Source organism: Mercenaria mercenaria, chromosome 18, assembly GCF_021730395.1.
Source record: "Mercenaria mercenaria strain notata chromosome 18, MADL_Memer_1, whole genome shotgun sequence".
Lineage (NCBI taxonomy): Eukaryota > Metazoa > Mollusca > Bivalvia > Venerida > Veneridae > Mercenaria > Mercenaria mercenaria.
Genome location: NC_069378.1, coordinates 48,360,895 through 48,376,665, shown reverse-complemented (window position 1 = coordinate 48,376,665; position 15,771 = coordinate 48,360,895). Strand labels below are relative to the sequence as shown.

The window sequence follows — 15,771 nt, the reverse complement described above, 5'->3', positions numbered from 1 at the left end:
CTCGGAAGCACAGAGCACCAAAAGCACAGCCCCAGAGCCACGCATTTGCCAACAACAAAAAGAAGCTGTAATGGAAAAATATTTCAGACGGGTTGCTTCAAACATCCAACAAGTGCATAATTAATTCATGCTAAATATTGATGGAGGAGAAAGAAATAGTAAAGGGCGAAATGGGGTCGGGGAGGGGTGTGTGTGTGGGGGAGGGGGAGGAACCCGAAGGGAAAAGTTGAACAAGGACGAATATACAAGGGAATTCTTTAGAAACAGTCGCACTACAACGTAAACCACAATAGCGCAGACACTCATGTACCAAAGATAAACATACAACTACGATCAACTGAATAACATAGAAAAACGAACAAGCAACACATAACAGTAGGGCACCGTTATAGACTCACAAGCATACAAACGCACTCACACAAGTAGGAAAAAAAAACAATCAAGTAACGTCTTAGGATTCGGCTGCCAAAACAAAGGGGAGTCACGAAAACTTACTAAAAGTAAAGGGGGAGGGGATGCAAAAAGTAGCGTAAATGCAAGGGAAAGGGGCAGGCAATAAGGGGAGTAAGGCGGAGGAAAAACGATTACAACAAACAAGAAAACATACGCAACAGACAATACAAGGCAGACAAAAAAGAACAATTGAAAATAGGGGCACCGCCTTGGAACGGTCAGTAACCTATATACAGGAAACTGGGGGTTTGACTTAAATTTTTCAGAGGGGCTTGAATTCTTTTTTTCTAGTAAGTTTTTACTTTTTTGAGACTTATTATTGATTTATTGTACAAAAGTGAAATATTTTCATTTGATAAGTGATTTCTTGCTGTCAAAATGAATTTACCTCTGGAACAGAAAGGGGAAGAGTTAGACATCTTTAAAAATACCGAGTTACATGCGGTAAAAGTCTCTATTTTAATTGCCTTTACTCTTTAGATTACATATTGCAGTGGAAGAAATGTAGGCAGGTTTTACTTCTGCCCCAAGGATTTTTTTGAATGAAGTGAACAAACTTAAAAACAGTCCCACCGGACTCGACCTTGATTGTTCAATGTTGGAGTTAGAATTCTGCCTCATTAAATACTTTTACTTGAGGCACCCTAGAAAAAAAATGATATTCCCAGTTTTATTTTGTATTTTATAATTGTTTACCAATAGTTTGGCGTTTCTTTTATCAAAATTAATGGCATAATAAATTCTCTGCTAACGTTTTTGAGAGTGGCCATCACATTGAAATGCTTGAGAAAATATCATGAATTATACAAATGTATAAAAAACGGCACGGTAAAAGTTGTTTAAATTTTGCATACAAGTCTCTCACTGGATACAGTACACTTAACGAATCTTATAAGTCTGCATGTATAAATGGGGTAATAACTCTGTCAATATTGGCCAGATCATGCTGAAATTTTCAACAAATACAGATGACATACATGCTATGATAATCCGTTTATTTCATTTGATAGAAAACAAACTTTAACAAACATGAACGAAAAATATAACTGAGTGAAAAAAGTCAATGTCATTTTTTTTTATTGTCAAACCACACCGACAAACGTCGTTACTTCAGTATCGCGTATGTCCACCGCCACTGTTGATAACAGCCTGACATCGACGTCGCATGGACGTGACGTACCGTTGCACGTAATTTTGAGGAAGATCCGTCCACTCTTGAACATTTTCGCTCTTTTCTCGTCAATATTTAGTGGGGTATAGCGTCGCGCAACATGTAAATGATACGGACAACACAACATTAAAAATCAAGACATATCGATGCAAATTTAATTTCATTTTTATGAATGTTTTTGATAAAAATTAAATTTAGGTGACGTTCAATTAGTCTGATACAAACAATTAATGAGAACGAATTAAAATTATAACATACCTCTGCTTGCTGCACGCCGGCGTTCAATAAACCGACGGCTATTCAGTCATGTTGTTCGATTGATATCCGCCCCATTTCGTGTTTTCCTGATGTGTGGATTGATAATCCATGCACGATAGACGTATAAAAATTATTACGCGCCAACTCACGATTTTCTCGTGCAATGTGTGTATTTCGTCGTTGCATGGTTTACCGAGCCGTGTAATATAAATTTATAAATTTTACGACGGGATAATACTAAGAATGTAGCCAATAGCAAACACTCAAAATTTTGTGCAGAAATTCCCATAAATGAAAAAGCTAATACTGAAATGAAATATGCACACTTTATAAGATTCGTTAAGTGTATATTGTTGTAACATTGCTTTGAACATTTTGAAATATTCACCATTAGGTGGGTCATACCTTAATTTATTTTTGTAATGTCATAGTAACAAACAATTTCTACATACTTTCAAATTTTCTCATATTATCACTTCATATTTGTGCAGACATCTTTTAAGTGTAATTGTATTTGTCCTACATTTTATTTAACAACACAATTATAATAAGTTTGAGTTTTAATAAAATCTAACTTTCATGTCTTTTTCACCAAAAGAAAATTGAATGATTTAAAAAAAATAATCTGATACTCCGGATACCATTGGAACTCAAAATATTGATAAGGTATCAAACATTCGAAAAATAAAAACTAATGCATATATGTTTGACCCTTAAAGTACTCAATATTTTTAAAACACCGGCTAAGGTAGCGGACCAATATTGACAATCAGTAATTTCCGCACAGTTACGTATTCTCAGCTTCGGAATGAACGGAAAACCGCGTGCTAATGTGTGCTACGTGAGCGTCCACAAATAGCCTACCAAAACCCAACATGAAAAAATAGCCGGACGGAATTACTGATTGTCATTTCACGTTTACTACCTTAACCCTGCTAACCTTCTAAGATGGACTGGTCTATCACTCATTTTGGGCAGTACCATATGTCATTCAAAGGGGGTGAAAAATGTACTGACTGAAAACTGTAGGCTGATCTTGGTCTGCACTGGTCACAAGGGCAGAATCACTTGCCAACAGCCAATAGCAGGCTAAAAGCTAACAGTTTGCGGAATTAAATATCAACATACAAGTTAGAACTCACTATTACATCTAGTGATCCAGGTTGTTGAAATATCCTGGCAAAACGTTTAAAAAGTAAATACATGTATAGTTTATTATCTGAAAGATATAATTAATCTTTTTTTCATGTTTTCACATCAGAGCTTGGTACATATAATAACATGTTTTAAAGGTAATCAGATGATAAATTTCTAGCAGGAACCAGGTTATAAGTGATAAGCGGTGTACCCATTAGCTGCTTAAATAGATATTTAACAGAATACGGATTATATATGGAATTTATCGAATAGCAAAAAAAAAAATAATAAAAAATAAAAAATAAAAAATAAAATAAAAAAAAAAAAATATCAGTAATTAACATTTTCATTCTGTCATGTCTATATTATGGCTACTACTGTAATGAGTCACGGAGTAGTATCACCTTTATTAATAATCAGTACGGCATAGACATTAGTATTGATAATTAAACTAAAGTGAAATCACTAAAAAAGATCAAACAAACAAAAAGCACAAAGCGAGTTTCAATGAACAAGTGAAGTGAAACCATACCTTTTGTTGTGAACATTGATTAAACAGATTAATTACAAAGTCGTTTTGAAAAAGTCAACGAGTTTATTTGTCATATTAATGGAAAGTAAAATGGTGTAAGTTGCTATTGTTTATTAAGTTTTTGTTTTTAGCATACAAAACAGCCAATTTTGGCGTTTTGATTATCTTCATTTAATCGGATACTAGGATGCATTTCTAATTTCAAGACATAAACGTTCAGGTAAAAACAACAAATTTAAAGGGCAATCATGTAACTATGAATCTGGCAAAGAAGTTTTCTTTTGCATAATGACCGGTACCTGTAGGATCTGTTGAAAAAGGTAGTTCTCTCGTTTAGCGCTATTCGATATGGATATCACAAATATATAACATACGTCGCATGAAAAATGACGTCAGTTGAACAACCGTTAACAACCCGCGAGGTGGCATCAGGTGCTTCTAACACGGCGGATGAATACACTGACCGCATAAATATCAACACAACAACATCTGCAAATGACATACATGATGCTGACGCTTCAAATGATGATACAGGAAGAGGAGAAAGCAGGCAGGAAAATAGCAGACAAAACGACAGGGATCCAAACAAGGGTGGTACACAAGGTAAATAAAGCTTCAAGCAAATTCTTTCAGAAATTGCGACTGTCTAAGACACGCTTCAGCAGGCTTTATCGGATTATTTTTCTGAATTACTTCATTTAGTTCATAATTATAACTCGAGGCATATAACTGCATAGCTTATCATAGTTATTAGATATATCAACTATTTCTGTGTCTTCTACCGGTGCATCAACGTTTTCATAAACAACGGTATTCTAGCCTACAACCTTACAGACAGGAAAAGTGGTAAACATGGTAAAAAGAAAATGAGATACGCGTTGTCGTCTTTTCAAAATTTACAAACACACTTTTAAAAGGATTGTAGTTTGGTTAGCTGGTATATCATTTAAAGTTAATTAAATTATATATTCGCTTCGTTCAACCCAACGTTAAATTATCTGAGGAACGTTGAAGGCAGTAAAATTTTCATTTCTTCTGTAGTAAATAGTGCACGGGAAAGAGAATCTGCGAGCAAACAAACGAATCGAGACGAAGCGACACCGGCATCTCAACGAGCAGTACGTGCACCTCCTGAAGGACGTGATAAAACTCCATTGCCTGAGATAACTACAAATAGAGAGGTTTGATACTGTTGCATCTCGTACTTGTTTAATATGCCTCATGTATATCAATCTGACTGAAGTACTTGATCTTCTAAACGAAGATCTGAAAACGACACATTCACATTCGTCTTCTGTATATTTTAGATTTCCAATATTGCTATTTTTATTTTCGCAAATCTATTTTTGTTTGAACCAATCAGACAACTTGTTCGAATGTCAAAGAGTAAGAAAAAGTTTTAATTAATCCAGGGCTCGAACCTGGGACCTCTCGTTTACAGCGCAAGTGCCCTACCGACTGAGCTAACCGGCTATCTGAAATCTTTCGACATAAAACTTGTTGATATCGAAACTCAAGGCTTTATAAAGCTTACAGGATGCTGTAAGGTAGCTTTTGATTGGCTAGCGGAAGGGTTGTCAGAACGAGGCCATCAATAGCTCGTTGTCAGATCCTATGCGTAGCGTAATAGGAGATGTACTTTAGTCAGATTGCATGTATATTGAAAAATGATAATGACATATTGACATTGCACACAGGGTGAGCAAATGACATGCTAATATTTGTAAAAATCTAATTTTATCATAGAATATCTATTAAATCAACGTCGCCTATGTACTTATAATTAAACAAAGATAGACATTGCGATTTCATACTTGTACGTGTACATGTACGTATAAAATTTTCGTCTTTTGTGTTATTCAAAAGAAGCGTCTTAGGTGTCACAATTAAAAAAATTGCATGCTTTCAATTTTAATATGGCACGTCCTTAAAAGGCATATTTACACGTTCTAAACGTGCAAATTTACCTGAAGCGAATCAAAAAATATATATTAATCCTATGATAAAAAAGCATGTGTCGCCGAAATGATTTGAATAATCGTAAATCTACAAAACAGGAAGACAAAAAATCACCGCTAGATGGCCCTGAGGCCAGTGACGAAGATGATGGAGGATGGGGAACTAAGAGGACTAATCAGTCTCAATCAAAACCTGTCAAGGCGCCCGGTAAAGCTCCTGTAAGTGAGACATTTCTATTTAAAATCAAAGATCTCCAAAGTCTTCAAAATCCCCTTATCGAAAACAAATCTCTATTATTGATACCCTTCCTTAGTAGTTGTCAACAAGTATTCTATTTTAGTTGACACAGAACAATATACTCATCCAAAAGAAAGGTGCACTTTTTAAGTTTAAATATTCAAAAATTCCGAGTTTTTGTTCATTTTTTTATATACAACACTGTACTAACTCTCAGGTATAATCAAAATTAATGCACACAATTTGTTTACGAATGATTTAAATTTGTACAAACTTAAGTTTATGAAATAACGAGAAATAACAGAAAATAAGTGCAACTTCTTTGAATGAGTGTATTAATTTCCTTAAACGCTTTAGAAACGTTTTACTGAGTCACAGATTACCGGAAACAGTCACAGATTACCGGAAACAGATATTTGCAAGTTATATGCTAGAATGTTAGTTTTCTTTCAGGCATCCCGTCGGCCACAGAGAGCTATACTTCAAGGAACATCCCGCACCACAACCAATGTGAAGGCATTGCCACAACCCATGTCTAATAATCTAGTCATCCGGAACGGGAGAGTACCTGCAGCTTGGCAACAGACAACCCTTTTCAAGAATGTGAGGCAGTCGAAAATATCACCAAGACCGGGCGGGGGTAATAAGCGTTATTTATTCAGCTTAAACAGTTCCATTATACGTTTGTCTTAATCAAGACTTGAATGACTGTATATATAAAAATACTATAAGTGTTGACCATGAAAAGACGAAAGCGTAAAGGCCAGACCGCTCGGTAAGCAGTGTAAATTCGGAACTATCTATCGAGAGGTCATGAATTTCATGAATTGGATGAGACAAAAATGTATCTGATTTGATTTGCCCTGTATCTTAACTTTGTGCGGAGAGGTGATCAGGCACTTATGTACTGGCGCAGATTCAAGAAACAGTGCTAATATTTCATTGCTGCATAACATAAAAGAAATAAAAAGAAATACAGTTTTACCAAAACAAACAAAAGTGATTTTGATAATTCATTTTCTCTGGAGCTTAAAAAGGAAAAATATAATTAAAATTAAGTAATTTAATTATTTCAGAACGATAATAGTACCAAAGTTATTCACAGTATCACTTTGATGTATTTTCGAGCTGGTTCCCGGTCAAGGGTATCGATCAGCCCTAACCTAATCTTAATCTTAACACGAACTTGAATCAGTCCCTTTTTTTTTATTTCAGCTCTTGTAAGCAACTGATAAACAAACCCCTAATACTGGTTTTCGCACCGCTGCGCTATTATGTACTTTGACCTTACATACATGATTATTTTCTTAACGATTCCAGGAGCCCAGCGGTCTGGACGACTACCAGCGTTGTCAGGGAAAAAGCCGCCTGGTTCCCCGGCGAAACCACTTGTTCAGACGACATTTAGAGTTGAAGAAATGATTACTAAACGACCCAATGCAAATACAAAGAAAACCAAGCCAAAGGTTCGTTAAATTAAATGTAATTTCCTTAATTTAAACTGTTTTCTTGCTCTTGTTTAGACATCTTTATTTCGAATGCCGAGTCTGGGTTAATTATAATGAATGAAACTGGAATAGTAATTGTTTTTGTAGGATTACAGAAAAAGCATATTTTGCGACCATAACAAATGAAAACAGCCTGCCTTACAGTTTAAGCGGACAGAAACTTCAAAGTTATACACTTAGATCTAGATTTATGAATATTTGTAGCCGACAATAGATATATTAAGTTTAACCCTTGTCAACTACAGCTGGCTAAAAGTGAGACAAACTATATCCGGCTGGCAAAGATAGTTGCTCGAGTGGGTTCTGACCTGTTACGTCTGGCCTTCTACAATTACCTTGAGAGGCAACAGCCTCCCAAGAAGCTCCACCAGTTCCTAGCAGCTAACAGAAGAAGACTAAAGAGTTTTGCAGGAAACTACAAGCTTATTACAAGAAGGTATTATTTTTTACCTCAAAAGTGCGTCCGTGGTCGAGTGGTTAAGGTTGCTGACTTCAAATTATTTGCCCCTAACTGTTGTGGGTTAGAAATTTCGCTTGGGATGTATAGTTCTTTCGTATTAGGAAGTCATCGAGCTGGCTTACGGAAGGTCAGTGGTTCTACCCAAATGCTCGTTCATGCTTAAAGACATTCTCGGATGTGTGCATGAAGTCTTCCTCCGCAAATCAAAACGGGAAGGTCGTCGTGTCAGTGTGGCGGTTTGCAAATAACAACATGAGTTTCACTTGCGAAAACGGAGCTTTCGAAGCACATGGAAGTTGTTTTTTTTTTACCTTTTTGCTTTTTAGCTGGTCGATGGCGTACCACCAATGCTGATACTTCACGTTTAACACATTAGCATAGTAAACAGAAAACAGACTAGCTTTTACAAAAAAGATAACCTTGTATTTAAAATAGGTCAAAAGTGTTTTAATGTACAATGTATTATAATTAGCTACTCTTGAAACGACTGGTAGGTTATTATTTATAACTTATTTCTTATAACAACTAGATGGGATATCATGTACCCAGACGATGACGAAACGAAAGCTAACCTAGAGCAGTTAGACTCAGCTTTGATCTTCTGGTTCCTTCGTTTTATCTGTCATCTCAAGCGCCCAAACGACTTTATTTGGAAACGGAAACCACTCTCGGATGATCTCAGTGAAACAGCAGATATCGCGAGAATACGAGATTACAGGAACTTCCTCATCAACCTGTCATCACCTGCCCTATATGATGATGAGTACGAGAGGAAAATGAAAGAGTTTAAAGAGGTAACTTTTTCTAAACCTTGTCTCTTTTGTTCCCAGACAATAACTGATTGTCAGTGATGTAAATGATGGTCTTTTCAGTAGTTTTAATGAGATATTTTGTATTTTTGGGACCGCTATAATGAATTGAGATCATGTACCCAGCTCATTTGCGTTTATGTTCATAAAACGGCTTACAAGTCCCCCACTTTATTATATTGTGAGTCCTGATCCGGATATTGTTTAGCTTTGGTATGTTGTATATTTACCGTTAAATGCCGTCATTCCAGATTTACATACCCAAAATGAGCAAGTATTGCTAACATTCTTATATTAGAGAAAGGTCAAGAAAGAGTTTCTCAAAAGCATTGTTATAAGTTAGACCATTTTGAGATAACAGTTTTCCGTAAAAAAAAAGAATGCTGTGTTTTGCCCTAACCTTCATTTCAGAGGTATGTCATATATATTATTCTATTTATCAGCTGACGTTAAGAATATGTGGAGAAAGACAGGGTGAAGAGATGCTTAAGATCATTGATGACATGAAAACGACAGTTGTTAGATACTCTGAAAGGGAGCAGTACCTTGATGTGCTGAATCAGTGGGCTGACGAGACAGGGGATCGACAAATAGGTCTGTTTGTATTTTGTTTCTCATTGATATATCGTAGAATGAAAGCTTGACTTTTCCCGGAATCACTATCGTCTCCATATCCCAGGAAATCAGTAGTTTTATCGTCTAGGCTTGCACTTGCTAATTTAGTCAAGGAAAGGGTGTCTAACGGATTTCCTTTTATACTTAAATTAATCATCTGCAGATTCCTTTGTACTCCTTGTCAAATCATTCTGCCGTCCAACATGTCCAAGTTTTCCTAATACGGCTGCTATTGTGCTTGTATGTACATTCCATGCTTTCAAAAGATCTTTACAGACTTTATTAGCTATCAAAATAGCAGTATAACAGCGGTCGTAAAAAGTATCTCCGAACTTGGCGTTGTTAGATTTTCTGGTCCGTTAGGATCATGTAGCCGATTGAGAGCTACTGTATGAGCATAGAACTACGCTTACGCCGGTGTCAGGGTGTGGGGTCTTCCACATCTCATCCCCTCTCACGAACATACTCGGTCAAACCGTGTCTGCTGTAAGTGTGTTGCTTGGTTACAATCTGTGCCCCCAAACGACGCTCTTATAGATTTAATTTGAAATGAAGGTACAGGAGAGCATAACTATATACCTTACAGAATGCTGTGACTGCGATAGTAATGGAGTAAATAATTCGTTTTTACACTTCAGCTCCTGCTAAGCAGTCAGGGGAGACAATCAAAGAGAGGAAAGGTAAAATCCTAAATAAATATAGAATATTTTATATCATTTAGTATCATATTTTCGCGTCCGTCATTTTGAATTTTTTTTCCCCAAATTGTCCGACTTATAAGTTCTTTTTATACTTTTATCATAATCTTGTAGACCCTGTTTGGTCGTATGTGATCATATAGTTCAATTAATGTTCTGTATAATAGCAGTAAAAAGAGGTAAAGGAACCAGCACGGAGACCACATAGTCTACTTGCATTATGGCAGAATAGATAGGTTGAAGGGCACTATTTTTTTCACTTGAAATTGACACAGAGGTATGCATAAGAGCCAGTTATGTTTAAATTTTACTGTGACTATATTATTCTCATTTTGGAAGAAACAGTTAGACAGACGATTGCATTTTGTTGAAGTATCAGAACGAGTATCAGGTTATACCAATTTGATATGGAGTAATTCTAAAGTGATCAAAATATTACCGTGCGAAAAATATTTCTAGAAGATACAGTACCTCTACCTTTTTAGTGATTTGATGTCAATTTTAATTTAATTCTTGATGGGGTAAGTAATGCTACACTGAAACGAGCCTAACTTTGTGTGAAAGCTCTATTGACATTGCCCACGACATATAGAACATATGGGGGGAGGTATGGTGGGAGAGGGGGGGGGGGGGGGGGGGGGGAAGCATCTAGTGTAATTGAACCCAGAGGTCCGCCTTCGCCGGTGCAACGCGGCGTTAAGTTTATTGCATGTATCACTACCTGTCGTAAACAGACTATGTCAGACCGAAAATTCTGCTATCATTTTGCTTGGTTGCATTCCATTGTTCAAAGGATCTGTTTGTAGACGTTTAGTTTGATGGAACTGAAATTTTCTTCAGAAATGACGACTCGTTTCCTTAAAACACATCGGAATCCCAAAGTGTTTGTGAGGACGAAGATTTTCCAAAAAGCTCAAGAGAAATTAATGAAGAAAGGATTTGTTATTCTAAAAGGTTTGTCTTTGTCGTTATTTACTTCAGTATTGAATCTATAATGACAAAAAGTTTGTCTCTGATTTTTATAAGAAATACAGTTTCAAATATAAGTAACTCGTTACATGTACAAAAATGTGATTTAAAATGTTTATCGGTTGTATTTTATACTTCTGGCATTCTTTAGTTTTGTTTGATTTGTTACATTAGGTTTAATTGTTTTAGTAACTGATAAGAAATGTAAAAAAGGATTACTGAATATAATTATACTCAAATTGTGCGACCTATTATTGATCATTTGACACTTGAAGTTTAAGCAGATTGTGATGTCAATGTGTGAAACATATGCGCCGCCATGAGATCAAAAAGCTTAGAAAACAACTTGCTACAGTATAAGTATGGTGCTCAATGCAGGTCTTAAATATTCAAAGGTGGCCATGTACTTTATTGCAGGGAATATAGGGGACGGTAAAACCACTACTGCGATAGGATTGATGGTTGCAAACTTTGACGAGGATGAATGTTTGTTAATTACGAACCCTGACCAATGGCAGTATATAGAACCTCGGACTGTTAGCGCCCTCTTGCTGGATGATATATTCGGCAGTGGATCTCTAGATGAGAAGTTGCTCAGTAAATGGGAGTCTAAATTTGAACAGGTCAGTACAATAGTTGACATAGATATCCTATGGCAAACACAGCATTTGGCTCTACTGGCAACACACAAGAAAGGGTTGATTTAATTGTTGGTCCAGTATTCATAAGACTTTATGTCTAAAGTTTAGGTGTAACTTAAAATCGCACAATATTCAATTACCTGGCACTATCGTTTTGTCACAAATACAATTTTACGCCAAAACTTTAATAGACCATATGTGATCAAAAGTTTTATCAAAAACATAAGGCAAATAAAAATACATTTTTACGAAGGAAAAATGGCGACAAAAGGTGTTTAACGCAGTGGACCCGTATTGACAATCGGTAATTTCCGTTTGTTTCCGTAATCTCCGTATGCGATTTCGGCATTTTACGTTGTAATGAAACAAATAGTTTTCTTCTGTTGGTCCGAAGCATGCCGAAATCATTAGGAAGATGCGTAATTGCCCGTAAATTGTCGACTGTCATGATCGGTCCACTACCTTAAATCTAACAGCTTTCTGTTCGAAGGCCACACGAATTAATCCTTCTTTAAAGGTTCAACAGTAACTGAATTCTTTTTCAGATATATGGGAGTTGTATGGACACTAACGAAAGCACAGGGGTTCGAGTCATTATCACAATACGACAGAATATATTGGATCAGTGCTACTCGAAGTTGAAGCAATACAAGCTGTTTGCCAAGGACAATTTTGTGGACTGTGGTTCAGACGGTATATAGAAACAAGAGATATATCATTTCTTAACATCTTTTCTGTATATTTCTTTCATTCGATACTATTTAGTTTCTAATGATTATATTATACTTCTAAATTCATTATTACGTGCGGGTCTTCCGTGGCTGAGTGCTTAAGGTCGTTGACTTCAAATCATCACTTGCCCCTCATCGATGTGGGTTCGAGCCTCACTCGGCGCGTTGGATTCATCATGTGAAAAAAGCCATCTAGCTGGCGTACGGAAGGTCGGAGGTTCTACCCAGGTGCCCGCTCGTGATGAAATAATGCACGGAGGGGCACTTGGGGTCTTTCTCCACCATCAAAGCTGGAAAGTCGCCATATGACCTATAAATGTATCGGTGCGACGTTAAATCAAAACAAAATAAATAAATTGAATAATGTGTGCTGAGAGCAAGCATTGTTACAAACTCTCAACAGTGATTACCTCCCCTAGTGGCCGTCACAAATGTTACATGACCATAAAAATAACCGTTAAAAAAAATTAATTTTTGCACCTGGCTGAGAAAAAAAATCTCTGAAAAACACTTTCAACTCAATTTCAGTAACTGAAATCTAATATGAAATGATGAAAACATCCGATTGATCATAATCATGTTGTTTTTTGTTTTTTGTTTTTTTTTGGTAGCTGTTATAGTTTATCTATTTTACTCGCCAATATTTGTATTAACTTCACTGACAAGGTGCAATTAGTTATTTTACATACAGTTTCCAATCCGTACGCGCATTTCAAAAATCATATTTTTCAATTGGTTATCAACAAGGGTTGTATACACAATTTCTTTCATTTAACTACTTTAAGGTGATTAAACGTATCATTATAGGCTCCCCATCTTTTGCATGACACGGCAACTAAATTCTAGATAAGTACATATTTGTAAGAATACCGGCATATTTGGTTTGCTGTAATAAAAACACATTTTCCAAATCTGTAATCATATGGTACATTTTAAGAATTTGCATTATCTTTTATAGAGCTTCCTATAACGGAGCGACGTCTCATATTAGGAAGACATTTACTGGCAGAAGATCAAATGGTTGCCAAGTCAGAAGTAGATAAGGCTGCAAAAGTACACAACTCGAAGCTTGGATTCCCTCAGTGTTGCGCATTGTTTGTGAAAAAAGAATCATTCTTGATCATAGGGTCTCAGTTCTTTGAGCGGCCTATCGGTAGGTTTATAAAACAAATCTTGATTATACCAATTTCAGTGGCAATGAGCAAATGAGAGAACACAAATTTGTTGGTTACTGGGGACAATAGGTAACGGTAAATTCTATTCATTCCATATTGCTTATTGGATACTTTCAGTCACTTGTTGGGTACAATTACAATGAAATACACTATAAAGGACTCTTCGTACGAACGTCTGTGGGAAGTTTTCCTGTTTTTTTTTTTTCGAAGTTTCAATATAGATGTATTATCTAAAGTAACCTATAGTACTCGAATAAAGTTTAGATTAAACTCAGATGAAAAGATTTCGGCAATCTAGATCCATTTCTCTTGCGCTCTTTAGTGTTAACAATATCTTTAATTTGTTTATGAGCTTCGCATTAACTTGCTTTTATCATATATTTTAGTTTTTCAGTTAGTTGAAAATCATTTGATGAAAATTTTTAGAATAAATTCGGATTCGGTGTTCGGTGTAAGCATATAATGTTTAAAAAGATAAATAAAAATATGACATAAGATACATCTTCAAATAAAATTTTCTTTCCACAGAGTTATTGTTTGAGCAGCTGGACAGAATGTATGATGGAGACAAATATGGGTACCTAGCATTAGTGGTGTTGATGTTCCAGAAAGACGGAATATTGTTTGTTAAGCAACTTGAAGTAAGATCTTACTAACTGATTAAACTGTTTATGATATTAGTTTGTTTACCTGTGCTATGCACATACAGTAAGAACACACGGTACCTTAACAAAACAAATAGATTGTCTCAAAGTAACTGATCAAAACAAGCTTTAGCCCTTAATAAGAATATCTATATAATACTACCTCAATATTTGGTGAAATCTTTTCACATTTATTATCGCACATTAGCATACAAGTATATAATGCACCGAAAATCGCATCAATGTAGGTGAAATCGGTAAGTATTGATAAAATACATGAACAATCTATAACAAGTACAATTTAAATGACAGATCTTTTGGCTCTATGGACCAAATTTGCATACTAAAAAGCTTGCCAGTGGATTAGAAGTTTCTTCAAGGAATATCTACTACTAATAGCTACTCGCCAGTAATTTGGGTGAAATCTTTCAACATGTTCATTTCCGCCACATTTAGCATACAATGTATATATGGCACTGAAAAATGATAATGTGGGTGAAATCAAGGTAAGATATTGATAAAAATACATGAACAATATATATTTCTGCATTCTTTCAAACGATTTACTACTTTCTGCACAAAATATTTGGTTATTTATAAGAGCGTATTTAATATAAATTATTTTTCTCCTAACAGGTGTACGTTAATCCATTAATCGATTCATTTCTTTAATAGGAATTCACAGAAGGAGCGTTCAAGACAAAGGTTTTGGACCTGGCCTTTTTGTGTAGGGTACCTGTATCCGATCACTTGAACAAGTTCACTCTCAATGCCCTAGAGAATCAAGTACGGCCGTATGTCAATTTCTATAAAGATAGAAAATGTTACACGTTTTCGCACGAAAGCATTACTGAAGCAGTCATGGCGTCGTTCGGTGAAAGACATCCACAGGAAGTGTTAGAAGGTACGCAAGAAAGATCTGCGTGTTGGTTAAATTATACATATAACAAATGCACAAAATTGAAATTTTGCCTAATTTTCAAAATGATTTAAAGGTATATTAAATCCAAATTTCATATTTAGAAACATGAATAATTACTTCATATAGTTAATTACAAAGTTTGTTTGTGTTAACAGTACTATGCGTTACATTTGAAATAGCACACACTTAATACATGTATAGGTAAACACAGTATAAATGGGTACTACCACTAAAAAACTGGCTGTTTTTTTTTCAACAATCAACTGTTACTGCATGACATTTGATTATGAATGTAGCTTTATATGCAAACTTAATCAACATATTTAGCGAAGTTAAAGACATTTGATGAGAATTTTATACATCTGAAGTAAATATCTAGACATAAAATATTTTAGGGAAAGATGGCCACTGGATATCTTTCAAAGGATAATTTCAATTTTTCTATATTTCTAGCACAGTGATATTGTACGTTACCAACGTACTATTATCCTAAATGTATGCAGAAATAATGCCATGTTTAATATACTAAGTATTGAAGTGCAAGATTCGTAATGTGTATTTTAGAACGGATGATTTTCGTGTCAGTTTTATTTCGAAGTTTGACGAGCAAAAGCTATTCTCTTGTTATAGAGACTTCCCGGTTGTTCATACTTTTTGAAATGATACGTCTAAATGTTTACGATTTCTTTTTCTTATTCGTAAGCCGCTCTTTGTTTCATTACATAACGTAATAAAAAGTAAATCATCAAATCAAAAGTAGGCCCAAATATAAATATTTGCTTATAAGAAAAGATTACAACTAGCGATCGATGCCGATATGTATATTCGTGCGGTAACTGCTATAATCAAAAG

General features: G+C 35.4%; 1 protein-coding gene across 1 annotated transcript; it reads left to right on the top strand.

The window, feature by feature from the left end:
• Nucleotides 1-3,604: 3,604 nt before the first annotated feature.
• Nucleotides 3,605-15,380, top strand: LOC123539212 (uncharacterized). Its single transcript, XM_053529824.1, has 16 exons — nt 3,605-4,154; nt 4,593-4,732; nt 5,609-5,728; nt 6,201-6,387; nt 7,068-7,213; nt 7,501-7,691; nt 8,245-8,509; nt 8,968-9,118; nt 9,778-9,819; nt 10,678-10,791; nt 11,224-11,429; nt 11,993-12,140; nt 13,137-13,331; nt 13,882-13,994; nt 14,673-14,901; nt 15,373-15,380. Exons 1-16 carry the CDS (start codon nt 3,938-3,940, stop codon nt 15,378-15,380), a joined length of 2,472 nt encoding a protein of 823 aa, XP_053385799.1. The 5' UTR covers nt 3,605-3,937.
• The last annotated feature ends 391 nt before the right edge of the window (nt 15,381-15,771 follow it).